Consider the following 21653-nt stretch of genomic DNA (forward strand, 5'->3'; position numbering starts at 1 on the left):
ATCTAGTTACTTCTATGTATTTATTAGAAACAAAACAAGATTCACATTTCTAGTGATAGTAAACATCAAACCTCTCTGAAGGGTCAATTTAAGACTTTTAAATGCTATACCTTTTCATTCAGTAATTCCACTTCTACAAATATATTTTAAAGTAATAATTAGGAATAGGAAGATATTCACCATAACATTATTTATATAAAATATTGGAAATAGCCCTGGCCGGTTTGGCTCAGTGGATAAAGCGGTCTGCGGACTCAAGAGTCCCAGGTTCGATTCCGATCTGGGGCATGTGCCTTGGTTGTGGGCACATTCCCAGTATGTGCAGGAAGCAGTTGATCATTGTTTCTCTCTCATCGATGTTTCTAGCTCTCTATCCCTCTCCCTTCCTCTCTGTAAAAAATCAATAAAATATATTTAAAATATATTTATATTAGAAACATACATTTGGTATATTTCAGCAAGAGGAAAATAATGAAACTAAGGCAGAGCTCTACAATGGTATGTTAGGTAAACATTAAAAAATCATTTTTAGTCCCTGCCAGCTAGTTGGAGGGTCATCCTATGCACCAAAAGGTTGTGGGTTCGATTCCCTGTCAGGGTACATACCAATGTTTCTCTCTCTCTCTGTTTTTTTTTTTTAAATATATTTTATTGATTTTTTACAGAGAGGAAGGGAGAGAGTTAGAAATATTGATGAGAAACATCAATCAGCTGCCTCCTGCACACCCCGCACTGGGGATGTGCCTGCAACGAAGGTACATGCCCTTGACCAGAATCGAACCTGGGACCCTTGAGTCTGCAGGCCAATGCTCTATCCACTGAGCCAAACCTGTTAGGGCTGACAAATGTTTCTTGCATTGATGTCTCTCTGTCTCTCTCCTGCTCTTCCCTCTAAAATCAATGTACATATCCTTGGGTGAGGAGTAAACAGAAAAAAATCATTTTTAAAAAGAATTTTTAAGGAGAACAAAGGAAAACTTTCAAGATGTAATGTTAGGTAAAAACAAGAAAGCACCCTAGCCGGTTTGGCTCAGTGGATAGAGCATTGGCCTGTGGACTGAAGGGACCCAGGCTGAATTACCGGTGGAGGCACATGCCAGGGTTGCAGGCTCAATTCCCAGTAGGGGGCGTGCAGGAGGCAGCAGATCAATGATTCTCTCTCATCATTGATGTTTCTCTCTCTCTCTCTCCCTCTCCCTTCCTCTCTGAAGTCAATAAAAATATTTTTTAAAAGCAAGATAGCAAATTATACAAAATATGATACCAATTTTATAAAAGTAAACTATGCACACACACACACACACACACATATATATATAAAGAAGAAAAAGTACTAGCAGATAACATACCAAAATATCAACAGTAATTACCCATAGAAAAAGAAATGAGTTTTTCGGTGTGTTTTCGTTTACTTTGTTTTCAAATATTTAATTAGGAAGGTGAAAAGAAGTTCAGAAAAAATTTACAACAGAGATACGTTATCAAACATCTGGCTATATTTCCACTATTATATCTGTCAATGTAAGTTCTTATTAATAATTTGCTCTTTAGAGCACTTGAAATTTTATGCAAATGCTTTACCCCATATCTGTTGCTAATGTGTTTATTATATAACAATTTTGCTTCATTCACAAGCCTATGGATTACTAAATAAACTCAAAATTAAAAGAAATAGGAATTAATTTTTAAAAGCTAAGATTATCTTAAAATACACTTTGTTCTTAAGAAATAAATGCAACCCTAGCTGGTTTGGTTCAGTGGATAGAGCATCAACCTGTGGACTGAAGGGTCTCAGGTTCGATTCCAGGTTGTGGGCTTGATCCCCAGTAGGGGACATGCAGGAGGCAGCCAATCAATGATTCTCTCTCTTCATTGATGTTTCTATCTCTCTCCCTTCTCCCTTCCTCTCTGAAATCAATAAAGATATATTTTTTAATAAATAAATAAATAAATAAATAAATAAATACAAAATAAAACCTATCTTTCCAGAACCTATTAAACATTTACATGAAACAATATTACCAAATGTAATAGCTTGATCAGGAAGATATTGATGCGGATTAAAAGTGCCCAAATAACTCATGTTTTCAGCGCATTGGAAATAAAGGTTAGAGGTTAACATGTTAAGAAAAATATGTAAGAACAGTAATAATATCAAAATCATAATGGAGATAAGGAAAGACTCCCAAAGAAAGCTATACACCAAGCATGTCAAACTCAAAGGCTAACATGGGCCAAATAAACAAGGTTTAAGTTTATGTAGGCCACAAAAAAAACAAAAGCTTCAATTTTCATAGAAATGTAGGTTTATTTTGATAGAGACATGCTGAATACAAAGGGTTGAAAAAAATGAGTAATGGTTAACATAAAATAATAGAACATTTTAATAAAAATTAATATATTTTTCTTGAACATTAACTTACCAGACACTGAATAGCTGCACAAATTAATAACTGTAACGCAAATAAACCTATTTTTCTTGTTCTCCAAAAGCGAAATATTTCCTGTTGTGCACACCAAACAAGTCAGTCCAAGACTAATGATGTGGCAATTGGCTGCTAAAATGTTTGCTGCTAGTATTAGTGGGGAGAAATGGTGCGCCTGTGCGTAAGGCGCGTAAGGGAAATGAATGCAACACGATTATAGTAATCAGTCCTTAGCAAACGTTGTAGTTCGTTATTAATAATTATGTATAACAGGATATTGTAAAAGTTAAGTTACAAGATTTTTATTGAAACCTTTCTTACGTACCGTTACATTGGCTGGGCCTCAAAAATATTCGTTGTGGCCCCAGGCAGCCCACAGGCTGTGAGTTTGACATACTTGCTATACACTACGGCTGAGATTTGAAGGATGAGGATGAATTAAGTAGGTGACAAGAGAGAGGTCAAAAGGGGCACTTTTTTTCTTTTCAGATGTGATGCTTACAATAAAACCATTATATTATTATTTTCTGAATCCCTATAATGCAACTTTCACACCAACGTCAAACTCCTAAAGACATTTTTATATCTATTTTATTTCAGTAGCCAAGCTATTTTATATTTTTAAAACTCACTTACTTGCCCTCACCACAAGCAAAAAAAAGTCCAAAAGGATTAAAATTAAAATACAACATTATTAAACGTACAAGACAAGCCCTAGCTGGTTTGGCTCAGTGGATAGAGCACTGGCTTGCAGACTGAAGGGTCCCGGGTTCAATTCCCATCAAGGGCACATGCCCGGGTTGCAGCCTCGATCCTCAGTGTGGGGCGTGCAGGAGGTAGTCGATCAATGATTCTCCATCATCATTGATGTTTTTATCTCTCTCTGCCTCTCCCTTCCTTTCTGAAATCAATAAAAATATTTTTTTAAAAGTACAAGACAATATAGAAGAATGTTTGTTTGTTTTGTATATATTTTTATTGATTTTGGAAAGTGGGAGATAGAAACATCAATGATGAGAATCATTGATCGGCTGCCTCCTGCACGCCCACTACTGGGGATTGAGCCCGCAACCCCGGCATGAGCCCTTGATTGGAATCAAACCCAGGACCCTTCAGTCCACAGGCCAGTGCTCTATCCACTGAGCCAAACCAGCCAGGACGAAGAATGTTTTTTTGATAAAGATGAAATGGGGAAGATCTTAAATAAAAAGCAAAGGATTAATATCTATTATGTATAAGGAGCGTATACAATTAGGTAAGAAAGTATGGATTGGTTGGGCCTTTTAGTAAGTGGATTTGGCATCTACTGAAACTTGAAGTGTACATTTAAGAATTCTTTTTATGAAAATACTTGCATACATATGCATGTGCACAAAGATATAAGGAGTTCATTAGGTCTTCAGTTTTAGTTGCTCAAAATTGAAACTAACATAAATGACCATGAGTAATTAAAGTAGAACTATGTAATGGAATACCTCATGTCTATTGAATGATGAGATACAACTATTAAGTATTGACAAGGAAAATAATATATAATAATCGATTTTGTAATAATAAAAACTATACACACTGTACTTATTTCTAATTGCATAAGTAAAACAAAATTATTAATAGTGAGTACCTCTAAGGAATGGGACTAGAAAGTGAGGAAAAACTAATCTTCACTTTTTACTCTAAATAATTTACTTGAACCTTTTATAATAAGCACATCCCTCTTCTGGAATTTAATTTTAAAATAAGGAAAAAAAACCACTAGCCTGTCATGATAGTTATCCTTAAGGGCTGAGAATAAAGTGATTTTTGTCCTGTTCCTTAATAATTTTCACTACTTTCCAAATTTTCTATGAGAAATATGCATATTTTTTAATCTGAGAAGCCTGTATTAAAAAAAAAAGACCCCTGTATTTTATTTCAGTGGTGAAACTAATTTTTTTTCCTAAAAAAATAATTTTTAATTTAACAGTTATGGTCTCAGAAACTTGGTCCTGAGATTCCAACCTCTTTCACAAAACAGTCTTAAATCTAAGTTTGGGAGTAGAACATTTGCTATAGAAGCAATTAAATGTAAAACCTATTTTAGAATGGAATATTAACTAACATTAAGCACTGCATCTGCTAAGTTCTTTACCTGCATTGCTCTAAATAGCCCTATGAAATTTGTATGACACTGTTATTATTATTCCCAGTTTACAGATGAAAAAAAATCAGGTCTTGGAAAGAATGCACATCTTGGCCAGGATCAAGTAGAAAAGCCAGGATTCAAACCCAGGTCTCCAGCTCCTAACCACCTGAGATATATGGAATAAGTACAAATGCACCTCAGAGATAATAAGCTAGAACTCAAATCTTGCATGAGTGTTCAGATTGTCTACTGTTAATCAGGTTAGTGATCCTGAAATGAAGAAGTAGTGAAACTCAATTCCGAGCACAGAAGAAAACAATCAGTGTTTCTTCAAGGCAAGAGGAGCTATTTTTTCCTTCTCTGCTTCTTACCAAGGTACAAGGAGGATACAAAGGGACAACTCAGATGGGTCAGTAACTTAACAACTTCCCTCTTATTAGTCTGAAATTAGTTAGCGCTCTCACGGAAATTAGGCTTTTGTAAACAAATTGATCAGAACTCTGAAGCCTTAAACAAGGCCCAGTTTCAAGTTTCATCAGAAGTGTAAAATTTAGAAAGCCAAAAGAAACATTAGACTTGAATATTAGAATAATCAATATTAACAGATTAAACATAGGAAGGATTTAACAGTAGCTACTTATTTTATCCTCAGCTATTTGAACGAGCTCTCTCTTTTAAAAAAAGTATAAATGAACGTTTATCCTTAGCTACCTGAACAAGTTCTAAGTTTTCTCTTATAATTGAAAAAGAAATATACACCACTGTCAACCATGTCTACTTGGAAACCGGCCTATCACAAACATCAGAGAAACATAGAAACCCCTATTCATTTGTTTAGTAGATATTCTCCAACTACAAACTTACTGCAACTTTATAAATTTGGTATTAAATATCGCAAAGTCCAGAAGAATAACTCTATGCATAACTGGTAAACCAGGAATCAAGGCCCTAAAGGACGTGGAATGAATACCTAGGAGCTTTTTCTCAGTAAAAGTATCTGCTTATAGAAGGAACTAGCAGAGAAGCTGACATCACAGACCAGGTTTTACACTCCAACATTCTATACCTTAACCCTTTAAGTTGAGGACAACTGACACGACCAAATGATGGCAGTATTGAAGCTCAGTGCTAAGTCATCAGTAACAACGACTTTTTAGTGAAAACACAAAGTTCACTGAATTAAGGTTAATGCCTTTCACCAAAACCTGAAAGTGGGTTTAACGTATATCACAGGTCAAAAACATTTTGAGGTTCACTTTTCACAATGTAAAATCAGTGTTCTTTGTAAATCAGACTTTAAAACCAGGGATGCAAAAACTGCCTTAAATCAATACCCTAAATAGGAGAACATGAGCAAAAACTTTTCATGTAAATCTTTTCACATCTATATAAAACATATAGAAGTGAGTATGAGTATGTTTTACAAATGCCACAGAGCATCTGGCAAAGTTGACAAGTTCTAACCTGCTTTAAAAATTACTATTCACTGCCTTCACCCCGATCTAACTTCATTTAATGTTATTCTTTTGGGTAAACGCCACACACACACACACACACACACACACACACCCCCGAGCAAATTCTTGCACATTTCAATATCCTGCCTACCTATAAGAGCGGAAGAGTTGCACAGAACAGGGGAAAAAACGTGACGTGCACAACCTTGATCCAAAACACAGCTCGTTGTGGTCTAATTTTAGGTCTAACCGTTTTGATTTGTCTTTTTCACAGGGATTAAAAAAGAAAACCATAGGTCACTCGTAAAGGAGCGCTGAGATAATTATGTCGATGGGAGTCGGCGTCATCTGTGGAGGAGACAACATCACGGTCACACCGGAGTGTTCCCACCAAATTTAGGATGCGAGAGGAGTAACACAGCGACTGACAATGGCTTCTCACACTTGAGTTACGGAACGAACTTTAAAGAACTGGCCAAAAGGTGAAGCCCGCCGAGGAACCGGCGGGAAGGGGGGTGGGGGTGCTGTTTTAAAGACAGCCAAACATGGTTAAAAGCCAATCTTCACCTAAATTACCTAAGGAAGCAAATCATCACCTCCTGGCTGAAGACCAAACAAAAAAGTCACCAGAAGAGCCCAAAGTTCTGTTCTGGAAGCGCAGGCCCTCCAACCCTCGGGTAACCACACGTTTGGACGGGGGCGAACTGTGGAGGGACCGGATTTTAGGGGGACCGGGTAAAGGATCGTGACAATCCGCCGGAGCAACAAGACTGGGGTGAACAGAGAAGCGGCGAGGAGGCCCGGGGCTCCCCGACACGGGAAAAGTCAGGAAGCCCGAGCCGTCGGGTCCCACAGCGGAGCAGACGGAGAAAGGGAGGCTGAGAGGCGGGGAGGGGGACGGGGAGAGGGCAGAGCCCACGGCGCGCCCGGTCAGGGCAGGACCGAGTCCAGGAAGAGGGAGCCCTCGCCGGCCCAGCCCGCTCCCCACTTGGGGCGAACGCGGAGACGAAAACAGCCCCGGGGAGCAGACAATGAGCCGCCGCCCCGGGAGCCCGGCTCCGGGCGCGCAGGTGGCGGCGGTCCCGGCCCCGCGCGGGGCAGGTCGGCGCCCCGGGCCGCCCAGGCCGCGGAGAAGGAAGAAGGAAGGGGAGCGACGGCCCCGCGCCGGCCCGTCTGCCCACTTACCCTGGCGAGGCAAGGTCCCCGCCCAGCCGGGCGCCTCCGTCCGAGCTCCGGGCGCCTGCGGAGCCGCCCCGGGCAAGCGCGCGGCGCGGGGCGGGGAGGGGACGGAAGAGGGAGCGGGCCGGGAAGAGGAGCCTCGCTGGAGGCAGCCGCCCTACCGCTAGGCCGAGCGGCAGCCGAGCCCCGCAGGCGCCGGGAGGGGAGGGCAGGGAGGCTTCGGCAATGGCGACGGCCCCGGCTGGAGGGGAAGCGGAACAACCGCCGCCGCTGCGCGTGGCCACAACCCTGGGGGAGGGCGGCGGCGGGGAGCGGAGAGGGGCGGGACAGCCCCGCCCGGAGCTCCGCGGGGGCAGGGGCGGGGGCGGGGCACCGCCTCCCCATGGGCGGGCTCTGTGGGGGCTGCCGGGAGTTGTAGTTGATGGGTACAGCTTCTCTCTTTTGGGGTGTGGGGATGCGCTTCACAGGGAGAGGCAGCCAGTCCCTCACCTGAGTCAACACTGCTTCCACTCAGCTCCTTGTCCACCAAAGATGCTGACAGAAGTCTGTTATATGAATCTGCTCCAGGACATTTGTTCCTGGGAATTCGTCCATTATCCATTTTACTTAAAAAAAAAATCCTATCCTATATAATGAAAGGTATATGCAAATTGACCGAACGGTGGAAGGACCAGTCGCTATGACGCGCACTGACCACCAGGGGACAGACGCTCACTGCAGAAGCTGCCCCCTGGTGGTCAGTGCACTCCCACAGGGGGAGCTCTGCTCAGCCAGAAGCCGGGCTCACAGCTGGCCAGCGCAGAAGCAATGGTGGGAGCCTCTCCCACCTCTGCAGCAGCGCTAAGGATGTACGACTGACGGCCCAGGAGGGCTCCCGGGCTACGAGAGGGCGCAGGCCGGGCTGAGGGACTCAACGAGTGCACGAATCTCGTGCACCGGGCCTCTAGTATATTAGTCTCTCTCTCTCTCTCTCTCTCTCTCTCTCTCTCTCTCTCTCTCTCTCTCTCTCTCTCGATATACATATATATATATATGTCAAATTAATTGGCTGCTTCCTGCATGCCCCTTACTGGGGATTAAGCCCACAACTGGGGCCGAGCCTGCAATCAGAGAGGCAGGGGTGCCCACTTCCCAAGCCTAAAGCCTGGGGCGGAGGCTTTAGGCTTGGGAAGGGGCTGAGCCTGTGATCGGAGGGGTGGGAGGTGGGGGGGCCCTTCCCAAGCCTAAAGCCTGGGGTGGAGGTTTTAGGCTTGGGCAGGGGCCGAGCCTGGGATCAGAGGGAAGGGGGAAAAAATCAAGGGAAACATATCCTCAGGTGAGGATAAAAAGAAAAATAAAGAAATGTCATATCCTATGAAAGACACATCTTGAAAATGCCTAAAGAAAGTTGTCATTTTTTCATGGTGAAGAGACTGGAGTCCGTGTTGATGAAAACACCTTGGCGGCTGCGGTGACTGGCAGTGGCTGCAGCAGCGGGGTGATGGGGCTGGCGCCTTCCCCAGATCAGCCTGGTCGCCTCCCGCAAAGGGAGGCCAGACTGCGGCTTAGGTCCACACCCAACGGGGAGCAGGCCTAAGCCATCAGTAGGACATCCCCTGAGGGCTCCCAGTCTGTGAGAGGGGGCAGGCTGGGCTGAGGGACCCCTCCCCAGTGCATAAATTTCGTGCACCGGTACCCTAGTACTACAAATATTTGAGTGTCTAATATGTACCAGAAACAGTTAAGGCATCAGGGACATAAGAATGTACGAGTCACTTTGCCTTTGTGGCACTCACAAATATAAAAAAACAATAATTAAAATAGTGATATCTGGTATGAGGAAAACTGAGGAGATTGTTTTGAATAGCTTGACCAAAGAAAGCATCTTTAAGGAGGTGACATTTAAGCTGAGAACAGAGAGAGCCACGAGAAGCACCCAGGAGAAAGTATTCCAAGCAGAAGGAGGAAGAAAGGGGCTTGCTAAGGTCAGTTCAGAACGACTGTTTAGATGAAGCTTAGGGCAAGAAGGGTAGTGTAGTATGAAAACATTAGAGTAAACAATATTCGGGTCAGGAAGGATCTTGAATGCCATGGTAAAACTTTTGGACTTTTTTCCAAGAAGCTATTAAATTTAAGCACGGAGGTGATGCTATCTGGATTACACTTTAAGATCACTAGATTGCTACATAGAGAATGGAGTACAGAGATGCAAGAATAGAAGAGAAATGAACTAGGGAGGCAGTAATCATGACGGATACAAGAAAATAACAGTAGAAATGGACAAAAGTAACCAGATTGTGCTTATCTACAGTGTAGAGAAAAAACCTCAATTGATATGGAGAGTACAAGAGAAAGGAATTAAAGAGCAATATGGCTATTTATTATTAGATAACCTTAAAAACAATCCCATTATTGGCCCGGGCCAGGTACTCAGTTGGTTAGAGCAGTGGTCGGCAAACGCATTAGTCAACAGAGCCAAATATCAACAGTACAATGATTGAAATTTCTTTTGAGAGCCAAATTGTTTAAACTTAAACTTCTTCTAACACCACTTCTTCAAAATAGACTCGCCCAGGCCGTGGTATTTTGTAGAAGAGCCACACTCAAGGGGCCAAAGAGCTGCATGTGGCTCGCGAGCCGCAGTTTGCCGACCACAGGGTTAGAGCATTGTCCCTATATGCCAATATTGTGGACTCGATCCCTGGTCAGAGTACATACAAGGATGAATGCATGAATAAGTGGAACAACAAATCGATGTTTCTTTCTCCCGTCTTCTCTTTTACTCACCAGGATAAGTAAAATAAATCTTCTTCAAACATATCAAAGTGAAACTGCAAAATACCAAAGGTAAAACAACCAGAAAGAAAAGACATGCCCTGTAAAGAAACAATTGTAACAATGGGTTGCCAGTTGACAATGAAAAAATATTTTCAAAGTACCAAGAGAAAATAACCAAATTTAGAAGTGTGTACCCAGCTAAATTATTAGTCATATGAGTGAAGGGAAAATAAAGATATCATCAAACAAAAACAGATATGTTACAAAACAGAGACCTACTAAGGGAACTCCTTGACTACCAGAGGAAAAGGGGGTGGGGGAGGTAGAAGAGGGTAAAGGAGACAAATGGTGATGGAAGGAGACTTGACTTGGGGTGGTGAACACACAATACATATGATGTATTACAGAACTGTACACCTGAAACCAATGTTACCCCAATAAATTCAATAAAAAAGGGGGGAAAAGGAACTCCTTAAAAATATATACTTCAGGAAGAAACTGATTCCAGAAGTAAGGTCTGAGATGCAAAAAATCAGGTAGATAGCTAAACCTACCATCCTATCACTGATTAGGACAATGCTGAAGGGCATACTTAGTCCATATTATTTCACTGTCTCTCAGCCTACCAAAACCTTCTTACATTCAATAACCTGCCAATAGCATATTTTGTGAGTATGGGGAATAATACAGATAGGTGTTGGTCACCTCACACTAATTTATCTCCATATCATATAAATCAGAATCAATTACCAAAATATATGTGAATGGCTTGAAATGAATAGGATATCTGACTAGAATAATCCTTAAACTCATCATATTCTGAAATAATTAGAGCTGCAATAGATTTTTCCAGTTCCCAAGCCATGTATATACCATCCGCCATGAAAAATAGCTAAAATATCTCAATTCCTGGTAGAGTGGCTGAGAAACACACACACACACACACACACACACACACACACACACACACTCTCTCTCTCTCTCTCTCTCTAATCTCTGTTCCCCCCTTAGTTGAGGTTTCCTATCTCTGTCATTTTCACCCAAAAGAACATAACATAATACTTTAACCACAAAAGGAAAACAAATACTGGATCATAATAACCAAGAGAACAGTACCCCTTTTCTTGGCCTTAAAAAAAAAAAAGATGATATACATAATCACAAAACTGATTTTTAAAAATAAAGTGCTTATTCATTTTTAAAATATCCAAAGAATATACAGAGTTCAAAACCAGAAATGTTCTATCAAAAGTAATGTCATTTGGCCCAGCCACTGTGGCTCAGTGGTTGTGTCGACCCATGAACCAGGAGGTCAGAGATTGATTCCTGATCAGGGCACATGCCTGGATTTTGGGCTTGATCCTCAGTAGGGGGTATGCAGGAGACAGCCGATCAGTGATTCTCATCATTGATGTTTCTATCCCTCTATCCTTCTCCCGTCCTCTCTCTGCAATCAATCTATAATAATAAAAGCATAATATGCTAATTAGACCGGACAGCCGAATGACCTTCCGGATGAAGCTGGGGTGCAAGGGCCAAGCCCCTTTGCACGAATTTCATGCATCGGGCCTCTAGTTATATATAATATTATATATATATATATATTTTTTAAAGTAATGTCACCTGCAACCACTTATTAGGCAAGAATGGTCATATCCAAGTCTTCTTAACTGACATACACATTTTTTAATATTTTTGAATAGCTATATAAATGAGTAAATGGCTAAAACATGTTCCAAGCCACAATTTAGACAGGGTGCAAATTTTAGTCATTTTAAACACTTCTAATATTTCTGCTTTATGGCACTGGGTTGCTTTTTTCAATATTTAAATTCTCAAACACATCTTCAAAAAGAAATGTATGACTAGTCGAGCCATACATGTCAAAATATAAAAGATTCTCATAAAAACACCAGGCTATTGCCCTGGCCGGTTTTCTCAGTGGTTAGAATGTCGGCCCTCAGACCAAAGGGTCACAGGTTCTATTCCTGTCAAGGGCATGTACATCGGTTGCAAGTTCCCTCAGCCCTAGTAGGGCCGAGTGCAGGAGAGACACAACCAATGGATGTGTCTCTACTCCTCTCTCTAAAAAAAATCAATGGGGAAAAAAAATGTCCTCAGGTGAGGATTAACAAAAAACAAACAAGCAAAAAACCCAGAATGTTTTAGGAAATCAGTTATAGCATATAAAAACATATATCATATCCCTTTAATCTATTTAAAACAAACAATGCCAACATAACATGGTTTTAGTGGTTTTGGTTTTGGAACATACTTGCCCTAAAAAAATTGCCCTAAGTAAATGGAAGGGCATGCTTGCCCTTTTATTTTTTAATTAACTTATGGCACTTACTTTATTTTCTAATTTTTTTCCCAAAGTAAAACAATAAATCAAGACTTTTCAAAAAAAAAAAATCAACAATGTTATTTTTAATACAGATGTGGTACAGAATGTTTAATTACAGGAGGGCAGAGATTCTAATTAAATAAAATTGAAAACCCTTATTACCCCCAATATAAAATTACTAAATTAATGTCTCAAAAGGAAATACTAGTGTAAAGCTTTATTTTTTAATTTTTATGTTAATCCTCACCTGAGGATATTTTTCCATTGATTTTTAGAGAGTAGGAAGGGGAGAGACAGAGAGAAACATCAATGTGAGAGAGACACATGGATTGGTTGCCTCCCTCCGGGGATGGAGCTTGCAACTGAGGTACATGCCGGGGACCCTTCAGTCCCCAGGCCAACGCTCTATCCACTGAGCATATCAGTTAGGGCTGGTGACTGCTTTAAATCACACCATTATTCACTGAGATTTATGATTTATCAATTACATTCTCCACCACTTTGGCAAAAGGATGAAGTTTTTTTAAAAAAACAGTTTATAAATCTAACATAGGAAAGACTGTATATAAGTCCATATTTCACTTTTTACATACAAGAATAAAACAGTAAAGTCAAGTGTCTTGCATACACTAAGAACAGCACAAATTTGTCACAAACTTAATGCAGAAGCTGATGTGAGGTGTATTAAAAATGCAGAAATGAAATATATGTATGTACAGAATTCTGAGACTATTTACAAACAATACACTGTATGAATTTATTCTTTTTAGCATAGTTGTATTTATTAATATAGCCTTTTGGTTCTAAATCAAGACCTCTTATTTTTTTTTAAATCACCTGAAGATACAAAAAGATTTTTTGCAAATGTATAACTTAATACACTCTTTCTGAAATGTCTTCCTGACAAATTCAGTACTAAATCAGAACTAAATCTTAGTACTTAGTCTCATCAAGTCCTTTGACAATTCATATATTAAAAAGCAAAAGCAATATAGCCCGGCTGGTGTTGCCCAGTGGTTGAGCGTCGACCTATGAACCAGAAGGTCATGGTTCAACTCCTGGTCAGCAGACATGACAAGGTTGCAGGCTCAATTCCCAGTAGGAGGCATGCAGGAAGCCGCCAATGGATGATTCTCTCAACATTGATGTTTCTATCTCTCTCTCCCTCTCCTTTCCTCTCTCTGAAATCAATAAAAACATATATATATATATACTAGAGGCCCAGTGCACGAAATTCGGGCATGGGGGTGGGCTGGGGGAGGGTATCTCCTCAGCCCAACCTGCACCGTCTCCAATCCAGGACATCCCTCTCACAATCTGGGACCTCTGGCTCCTAACTGCTCACCTGCCTGCCTGCCTGATTGCCCCCAACTGCCCCCCCCCTGCTGGCCTGGTTGCCCCAAACTGCCCCCCCTGCCTGCCTGGTCATTCCCAACTGCCCCCCCCCCACTGGCCTGGTCACCCCTCACTGCCTCCCCCGCTGGCCTGGTTGCCCCTCTGCCGTCCTGGTTGCCCCTCCCTGTTCCCCCTGCTGGCATGGTCGTCCCACGCAGCCTGCTGTTCAGTTGTTTGGTCATCCCTCACTAACCCCCCTGCTGGCCTTGTCACCCCACGAAGCCTGCTGTTTGGTCATTTGGCCGCCCTCACTAACGCCCCTGCTGGCCTTGTTGCCCCACGCAGCCTGCTGTTTGGTTGTGACTGTGAGAGCATCCTGAGAAATTTGCACATTACCCTTTTATTAGTATAGATTTTTTTTTTAAGCAATGTAACATATAAAAGAAGAATGGAAATGTTTTAAGGAATAATCAATTTTGATATTAATATTTTCTTAGCTATTTTATTTTAATATTTTCTTTAAAACTCTGGATGACTTCAATATTCTCATAAAATTAATATTTAAATAAACTCATTCATCTAACTTATTTTATTCTTATTTATAATGATTTTATCAATTTTTAGCCTAAATTGAAATGTTTCTATTCACAAAATGAGAATAATTTGTCTCTAATACATAAAGTACTCACTTTTGTAACCCAAATGAGGATAAAAATCACTTCTCACAAAATAAATAGTAATGTAAGAGAATTAACTTTCCTCGACTAGCACTAGATGCTTGAAGATTATCAAATGTCTACACAACAGAGCACTCAATTTTGGAATTAGTTGAGAATGATCCAAAATTTCCTCCAGTAGACATAATTTTAGCCAAAAATGAAGACAAAAGACAAAAGTAATGACAATTCTAGAAGAATGCTTCTAATCACAAACGATTGGGTCTTATTTAGGTTTATAGAAAACATTTAATTGCAGAAAACTTATAGGGAGAAATGGCCATATTTGAAAACAGCCACAAGAATCAAAGTAGAACACAGGATGGTAATAAGCAGAGTTACAGAACATACTAAAGTGGTATGTATAGTCAGTCCCACTGGAACCTGTAGAGTCACATTCTTATACACCTGTGGAGAGAGAAGTTAGAGACATTTAAAATGGATGTTCTAAGTACGACCACTATTTCTTTATTTTTATTTTTTTGCTTTTAAATATTCTTCAGCCAATTCTACATTACATGTAACATTATTGTTTGACTGATTCTTTTGGATTGAACATTTAATGTAAATAAATCAGACTCAATTCCCACAATAATTCTTAAATTGTCATTAGTTTTTACTTTTTCTATATTTTACATAGAATTTAATATATTCTTTTTAAAAACCCAGGCCAGCCAGGCTGGTGTGGCTCAGTTGGTTGAGTGTTGTCCCATGTACAAGAGGTTGCAGATTCAACTTAGTTTCTATTTTCTATTTGGTTTTGAAGATAAAGGGTTCAATTAGAAACTTTGGGAAATTTTGTGGTTTAAAAATAAGTTTTTAAAAAACATTAAAATTTGGGAATATTTTTATTTTTGGCTTCTTTTTATAAATACCTGGATTATAACTTCACATCCAAAAAATATTACTTTATCACCACAATCTGTAACAAAGTGCTATTTGAAAATTATAATCTTAAAAAAAAATGGCATCTTAAGCAAATAAGCCTTAATAAGGATCACCACCTTAGTAATGGCCACCTATAACTCAAAGTAAAAAAAAAAAAAAAAAATCAAATAGCTTAAGTATGACTTCTTATTTCACGTTACATGGTCTTAAAGAGAATTGAATTCAAAATATTTTAACAGGGTAATTACTTATTTTATAGCAATGCACACTACCAATTTTTAAATCAATAAATCATAACCAAACACTAATCAGTCTCTTCATTCACATACTCTTAAATGTACTTCTCCAGATGTATTTTAGAGTTTGAAAAAAATTATGGTAACATATGTGTGATATTGTGTTTTATATAAGACATACATATTTGGTTTTCATTCCTTTTCTGGCTCAAAGCTCCCCAAACTGTTGGAATTTCCTAAGTGTTAAGAGTAAGCATGGTGTCTTTTATGTTGGTGAAGTAGCTTTTGAAAGCACCTAAGGATGAGGACTGGTTGCCAATAGAGCCAACCATGTGATAAGGGAGTTGGAACTTTCAGTCCCACCCCAGACCTCCAAGAAGAGGAGAGGGGCTGTTAGAACATCAACTCATGAGTTCGATTTCAGGTCAAGGACATGTACCTCAGTTGCAGGTTTGATCCCTGGCTCCACTAGGGGTGTATGTGTGAGGCAACCAGTTCATGTGTCTCTTTCACATGGATGTTTCTCTCTCTCTCTCCTGCCTCTCACTTCTTTAAAAATCAATGGAAAAAAACTTAACCACTCTGAAGAGAGGAAAGAAGTAGACTATCTATATAAAAGCCTAAGCGACCATTACGACTGAATGACCGGAATGACCCATTGACCAGTAGCTATGATGCGCACTGACCACCAGGGGGCAGGTGCTCAATGCAGGAGCTGCCCCTTGGTGGTCAGTGTGCTCCCACAGCCAACCTCTTGCGGCCCGCCAACCTCCCATGGTCCCTCCCCACAGCGGCCAGCCCGATAGGCCTTGATCACCAGCCAGGCTGAGGGACCCTACGTGTGCACGAATTCGTGCACCGGGCCTCTAGTGTTAACATAAGAAGGTAAGAAGAAAACTGTAGACTTCTTAGACAACTGTCTAAAAACTAACACAGTTGAAATAATACTAATTTGAGTTTTATTATCCTTTTTATTCACTTATTCTGTGTAATACAATGAAATTAACTAATTTATTTGTTCAAAAATTAATAAAAAGTTCTAAATAAAGTAAAGTTTATACCTTATGGATATACCACTGTTTTTCTTGGCCATTTCACACCTTTAAATCGCCTATCAGCTATACTTAAGCTCTGAACTAATGAGGCATGGGACTAACAATAAATCCCCAAATTAAATGGTTCTATATAGAGGAACCACTGTTGTCATCTGCAGCAAAGAAATGACATTACAAAAAAAAAGCTTTCTATTGGTAAAATATAAAATTCTAATCCCTTAAATGTGGCAGAAACATTATAGAAAGAATTTTAAATGAAATACTACAATCTAAAAATATAAAATACTAACTTACCGATTTATATTTCATATTGTTCCATTGGCAAATATCCTTATTCTTCAAAGCACAAGGAGCCGCCACTTTTGACTGAGCCCAGCACTTCAAAATTGGAAACTCTGAGAAAAAGTGGTTGAAGATCATATCACAAAACTTTAATCTGGACTAGAGGCTAGCCCAATTTGTCATGTTGGGATATGAGTATTCAAACATTTTAATACACAATGTACATGATTTGGCTCCATCTATCACCTCTTGTTTTATTTTAACAGCCTGTTTTAAGTGAATGCCTAAGAAATTATGAAATTACAAAGACTGTGCATGACTTCTTAACAAATCCCATTATACCAGAGGCCACTATTTAAGTATTTTAATTTAAACTTTTTCTTGAAGTATAACACTTATTTAGAACAGGGAACAGGTCCTAAGCATCCAACTCAATAAATTTCCAGGTGTAAACACACCCATAAAGAGCTTTCAGACCAAAACCCGAAGAACCCCAGAACCCCAGATGCTCTTTCAGGAGGGAACACATTTTCAAACTTTATTTAAGATAAGTCAGTATCATTAATAGAAACAGAAAACTAGGTTGGATGAACAAAGCTAACATAGTTGAACACTTTTTTTATTTTTTCACCATGAAATATATGATGGCAGCAAATGTATGAATTAAAAACTTCCTGTCTGCCAGTCTTTAGTAACAGTGCTACTAACTTTTGCAAACATTCAAATCAGCCCAATTGTGGAGGCACAAAGAACCAAAAATCTGAAAGGGGTTTCTTAAATTAAAGTTTTCCTTCTAAAAAAACTGAAAATGGTAAAAGCAAATTTTAAAAAATCTACTCAAATCTACACATAAAAACAGAACAATTACTCACAAAACCAAAAACTCATGGACTACATTTATAGGAAAACTAGGTAATAAAGTACCCTCATACACCAAATACATGCACGTGTAAACAAAACACCAATAGCAATAAGTACTGTGATATCAGCATGAATAAGCAGAAAGCAGCAAAGGGGCAATGAGGATCAATGGCTGAAAAAAGAAGCACACCAAATATTATACAACTACTTACAAAAGAACACAGCACTTGCCAAAAGAAGCAAACCTGAATCTAATCACACCCCTGGAACCAGGTGCCAATTTCCAGGAAATAAAGAGGTCACATGAACTGCATGATTACTATCACCAAAACCCCAACTCTGAGAAAAATGTTAAATGGGTAAGACGAAGCTATAGTGTGTCATATCACCCATATACTTGGGTGATAAAAGTATAAATAAATATAAGGGTCCAGCCAGTGTGGCTCAGTGGTTGAGTGTTGATCCATGAACCAGATCAAAGTTCAATTCCTGGTTGGGGCACATGTGGGGTTTGTGGGCTCATGCCCAGTAGGGGGTATGCAGGAGCAGCAGATTATTCTCTCTCATCATTTATGTTTCTAGCTTTCTCCCTCTCCCTTCCTCTCTCTGAAATAATGTGTGTGTGTGTGTGTGTGTGTGTGTGTGTATGCGCGCGCGCGCACACACACACACACACACACACTAGAAGCCCGGTGCATGAATTTGTGCACAGGTGGGGTCCATTGTCCTGGCCGGTGATGGAGGCTGATTAGGGTGGCCAGCCGGGGAGAGGGACCGTGGGGGGTTGGCTAGCCACGGGAGGTTGACTGTGGGAGCACAATGACCACCAGGGGGCAGTTCCTGGGTTGAGTGTCTGCCCCTTGGTGGTCAGTGCATGTCATAGCGACTGGTCAACCGGTTGTTCGGTCACTTAGGCTTTTATATATCTACTAGAGGCCCGGTGCACAAAATTCATGCACGGGTAGGGCCTGGCTGGCGATCAGGACCGATCGGGGCCTTCTGGCTGCTGACTGCTGGCCAGGGCCTTCCTTCCCCCGGCTGCCGGCCGGGGCATTCCTTCGTTCCATGCCGCCCCCTAGTGGTCAGCACACATCATAGCGAACAGTCGAACTCCCTGTTGGTCAAATTCCCGAGGGGACAATTTGCATATTAGCCTTTTATTATATAGAATATATATATAAAAGCCAAGTGATTGGAACAACAGAACAACTGGAATGACCAGTAGCTATGACGCGCACTGCGGTGGCCAACCAGCCCAATCAGGGCCCCAATTGGCCCCCCAACCTCCCACAACCCCCCCGCCCCCGCCGGCCTGGCCCAATCAGCCCCCATTGGGGCGGGAGGCTGGACCCCACCTGTGCACAAATTCATGCACCGGGCCTCTAGTATAGTTTATATAAACACTGAGTGGCCATATTATTATGATCTCTGAACACATAATAATCTGGCCACTCAGTGTGTGAGAGTGTGTGTGTGTGTGTGTGTGTGTGTGTGTATACATATGTATGTATGTATGTATATATATATATATTCAAGGCCCAGTGCATGAATTCGTGCATGGATGGGGTCCGGCCAGCCTGGCTAGGGGAAGGGGACATGGGCGGTTGGCCGGCCTGCCTGCTGGTTGAACTCTTGGTCGAGGGGACAATTTGCATATTAGCCTTTTATTATATAGGATATACACAGAGTGGCCAGATTATTATGCGTTCAGAGATCATAATAATCTGGCCACTCAGTGTATATGTTTATATATATAATATATATAAATTATACGTATATATAATTTATATCTATAAAAGGAAGTGGTTGCCCTAGCTCAGTGGTCAGCAAACTCATTAGTCAACAGAGCCAAATATCAACAGTACGACGATTGAAATTTCTTTTGAGAGCCGAAAACCGACTTCTGCACATGGGCCACAAAGTTTCAATCGCACTGTATGTGCGCGCCCGCACGTGACATTTTGTGGAAGAGCCATATTCAAGGGGCCAAAGAGCACCATGTGGCTCGTGAGCCTCAGTTTGCCGACTGGTATAGCTCAGTGGATAAAGCGTCGGCCTGCAGACTGAAGGGTCCTGGGTTCGATTCTGGTCAAGGGCACATGCCTGGGTTGCAGGCTCAATCTCCAGTAGGGGGTGTGCAGGAGGCAGCCAATCAATGATTCTCTCTCATCATTGATGTTTCTCTCTCTCTCCCTTCCTCTCTGAAATCAATAAAAACATATTTTTAAAAAATAAATAAAAGGAAGTGATTGTCAGGATAGCGGGTTTAGTCTTAGGAGAAAGGAGGAGGCTATGTTTGAGACATGATACATGGAGCTGCTGCTAGAGTGGCTGGCAAAGTGCTATTTCTGACCTGCGTGTTAATTTCAAGGACATCTGTCTTATAATAACTCACTAAACTACATATTTGTGAAGTTTTTCTATATCTATGCCCTATTTTACAACCAAAAAGTTAAAAAGAAAGAAAAAAGAAACATGCTTTTGTTATCCCTTGATTTCAGACCTGCCACATACCTTTATTTTTATTTTCAACCCTCAGAAAAGATGTGCAACGCTTACCTTGGTCACAATACATCAGTAAATCAGGGTTACTGACCACAATAAAGGTTTCTCCATCTTTACTATGTGGCCGATGATAGCGGTAGTGCACAGGTAAAAAAGCTTGGAAACAATCAATGCACTGTGAATCTTGTCTGGCATAAATGAGAACTTCAGATTCCTTGGACAAATAATTGGGAGCTTCTATATTAAAATTTTCTGAAACCATGACTGCCTGTCAAAACAAAAACAAATATTAATCCAAGAGAAAAAAATGAATGAGGAAGATTTAAAAAACAAAACTAAACCAGAAGACTGCTATACAGGTGAAAAGATTTTAAAATTCATCCCCCTTATAAACAATTTCCATTCCCCTTCCATCCTCAAGTTAAGAAAACATAAGATGTGCCGAAACCGGTTTGGCTCAGTGGATAGAGCGTCGGCCTTCGGACTCAAGGGTCCCAGGTTCGATTCCAGTCAAGGGCATGTACCTTGGTTGCGGGCACATCCCCAGTAAGGGGTGTGCAAGAGGCAGCTGATCGATGTTTCTCTCTCATCGATGTTTCTAACTCTCTATCCCTCTCTCTTCCTCTCTGTAAAAAATCAATAAAATATATTTAAAAAAAAAAGAAAACATAAGATGTGATCTGTGTTTAATAAAAGCTTGTTTACTACAAGTAAACTGAGGAAATTTTCCCACAATAAAAATTATTTCTATGTAATCACCTTATCAACCTTTGTTTAGGTGATAAAACAAGTACCAAGAAAAGAGAAATTTTGTGAATAAAGTGTAGCATTTTCAATAAGTATGAAAACTATGACAAAAAACAGTTAACCCAGTATTGGGTAAAAATGATTGGTATCATTCTGGTAATTTCCTGTTCTTCAGAGAAGCAAGTAAGGTGGTAGTGAGATAGATCACTGTGGTCAGGAAGTCAAAGCAAAGGTCAGCACTCTTTATATACTGTGTATAAAAAGGTAATGGAAAAAATAGTAAATTACTCCTAAAAAAAAATAATATGGTAAAAAACATTTTAAAATAAGTATTCTACACCCCAAAAGTAAAACTGCACGTGTGATAGAAATTAACCCTGATTTATAATATACACATGTATATGTATTATGTATCCATATATGCATGCATACATACTGATATATTAAAGAGCACACATATATATACAAGTTGTTGAACTTATTGGCAAAGGTCAAGGAATTATATAATATTATGAGTCATAAGGAACCTCAGAGGTGATCAAATTAAACCGTCTCAATGAGGGTATGTTTCTCAAGTATCCAGCCACTAATTGATTACTTTCAATGACTGAGTCATCTCATTTTTATCTATTGTTAAAAGGTTATTCCTTTTCTGAGAAGAAACTTGATTCTCTGGCCTATACCAATCACCAATTATCTGTGCTTACAATGTCTCCAATAAATCTGTTCCTTATTTCACT

The 21653-nt window shown here is 40.2% G+C and overlaps 2 protein-coding genes across 3 annotated transcripts in view; both read right to left on the reverse strand.

Moving 5' to 3' along the window:
- Positions 1-7490, reverse strand: part of PAK2 (p21 (RAC1) activated kinase 2) — a 101288-nt gene extending 93798 nt beyond the window's left edge. Inside the window, exon 1 of one of the 2 annotated variants that reach the window (XM_054713865.1) lies at positions 7346-7490. The gene's annotated coding sequence lies outside the window, so the exon portion shown is untranslated. Of the gene's footprint in view, positions 1-7190 lie in introns of both variants that reach the window. The other variant, XM_054713864.1, reaches the window with a different exon arrangement.
- Positions 7491-14515: 7025 nt separating this feature from the next.
- The window catches only part of PIGX (phosphatidylinositol glycan anchor biosynthesis class X), a 29105-nt gene continuing 21967 nt past the window's right edge, over positions 14516-21653 (reverse strand). The window contains exons 5-7 of the mRNA XM_054709620.1: positions 20221-20434; positions 16813-16913; positions 14516-14747 (exon numbers count right to left, since the gene is read on the reverse strand). Of these exons, the coding sequence (XP_054565595.1) occupies positions 14604-14747; positions 16813-16913; positions 20221-20434 (459 nt within the window). The 3' untranslated portion in view covers positions 14516-14603. The remainder of the gene's footprint in view (positions 14748-16812; positions 16914-20220; positions 20435-21653) is intronic.

Source organism: Eptesicus fuscus, chromosome 3 (assembly GCF_027574615.1).
Source record: "Eptesicus fuscus isolate TK198812 chromosome 3, DD_ASM_mEF_20220401, whole genome shotgun sequence".
NCBI lineage: Eukaryota > Metazoa > Chordata > Mammalia > Chiroptera > Vespertilionidae > Eptesicus > Eptesicus fuscus.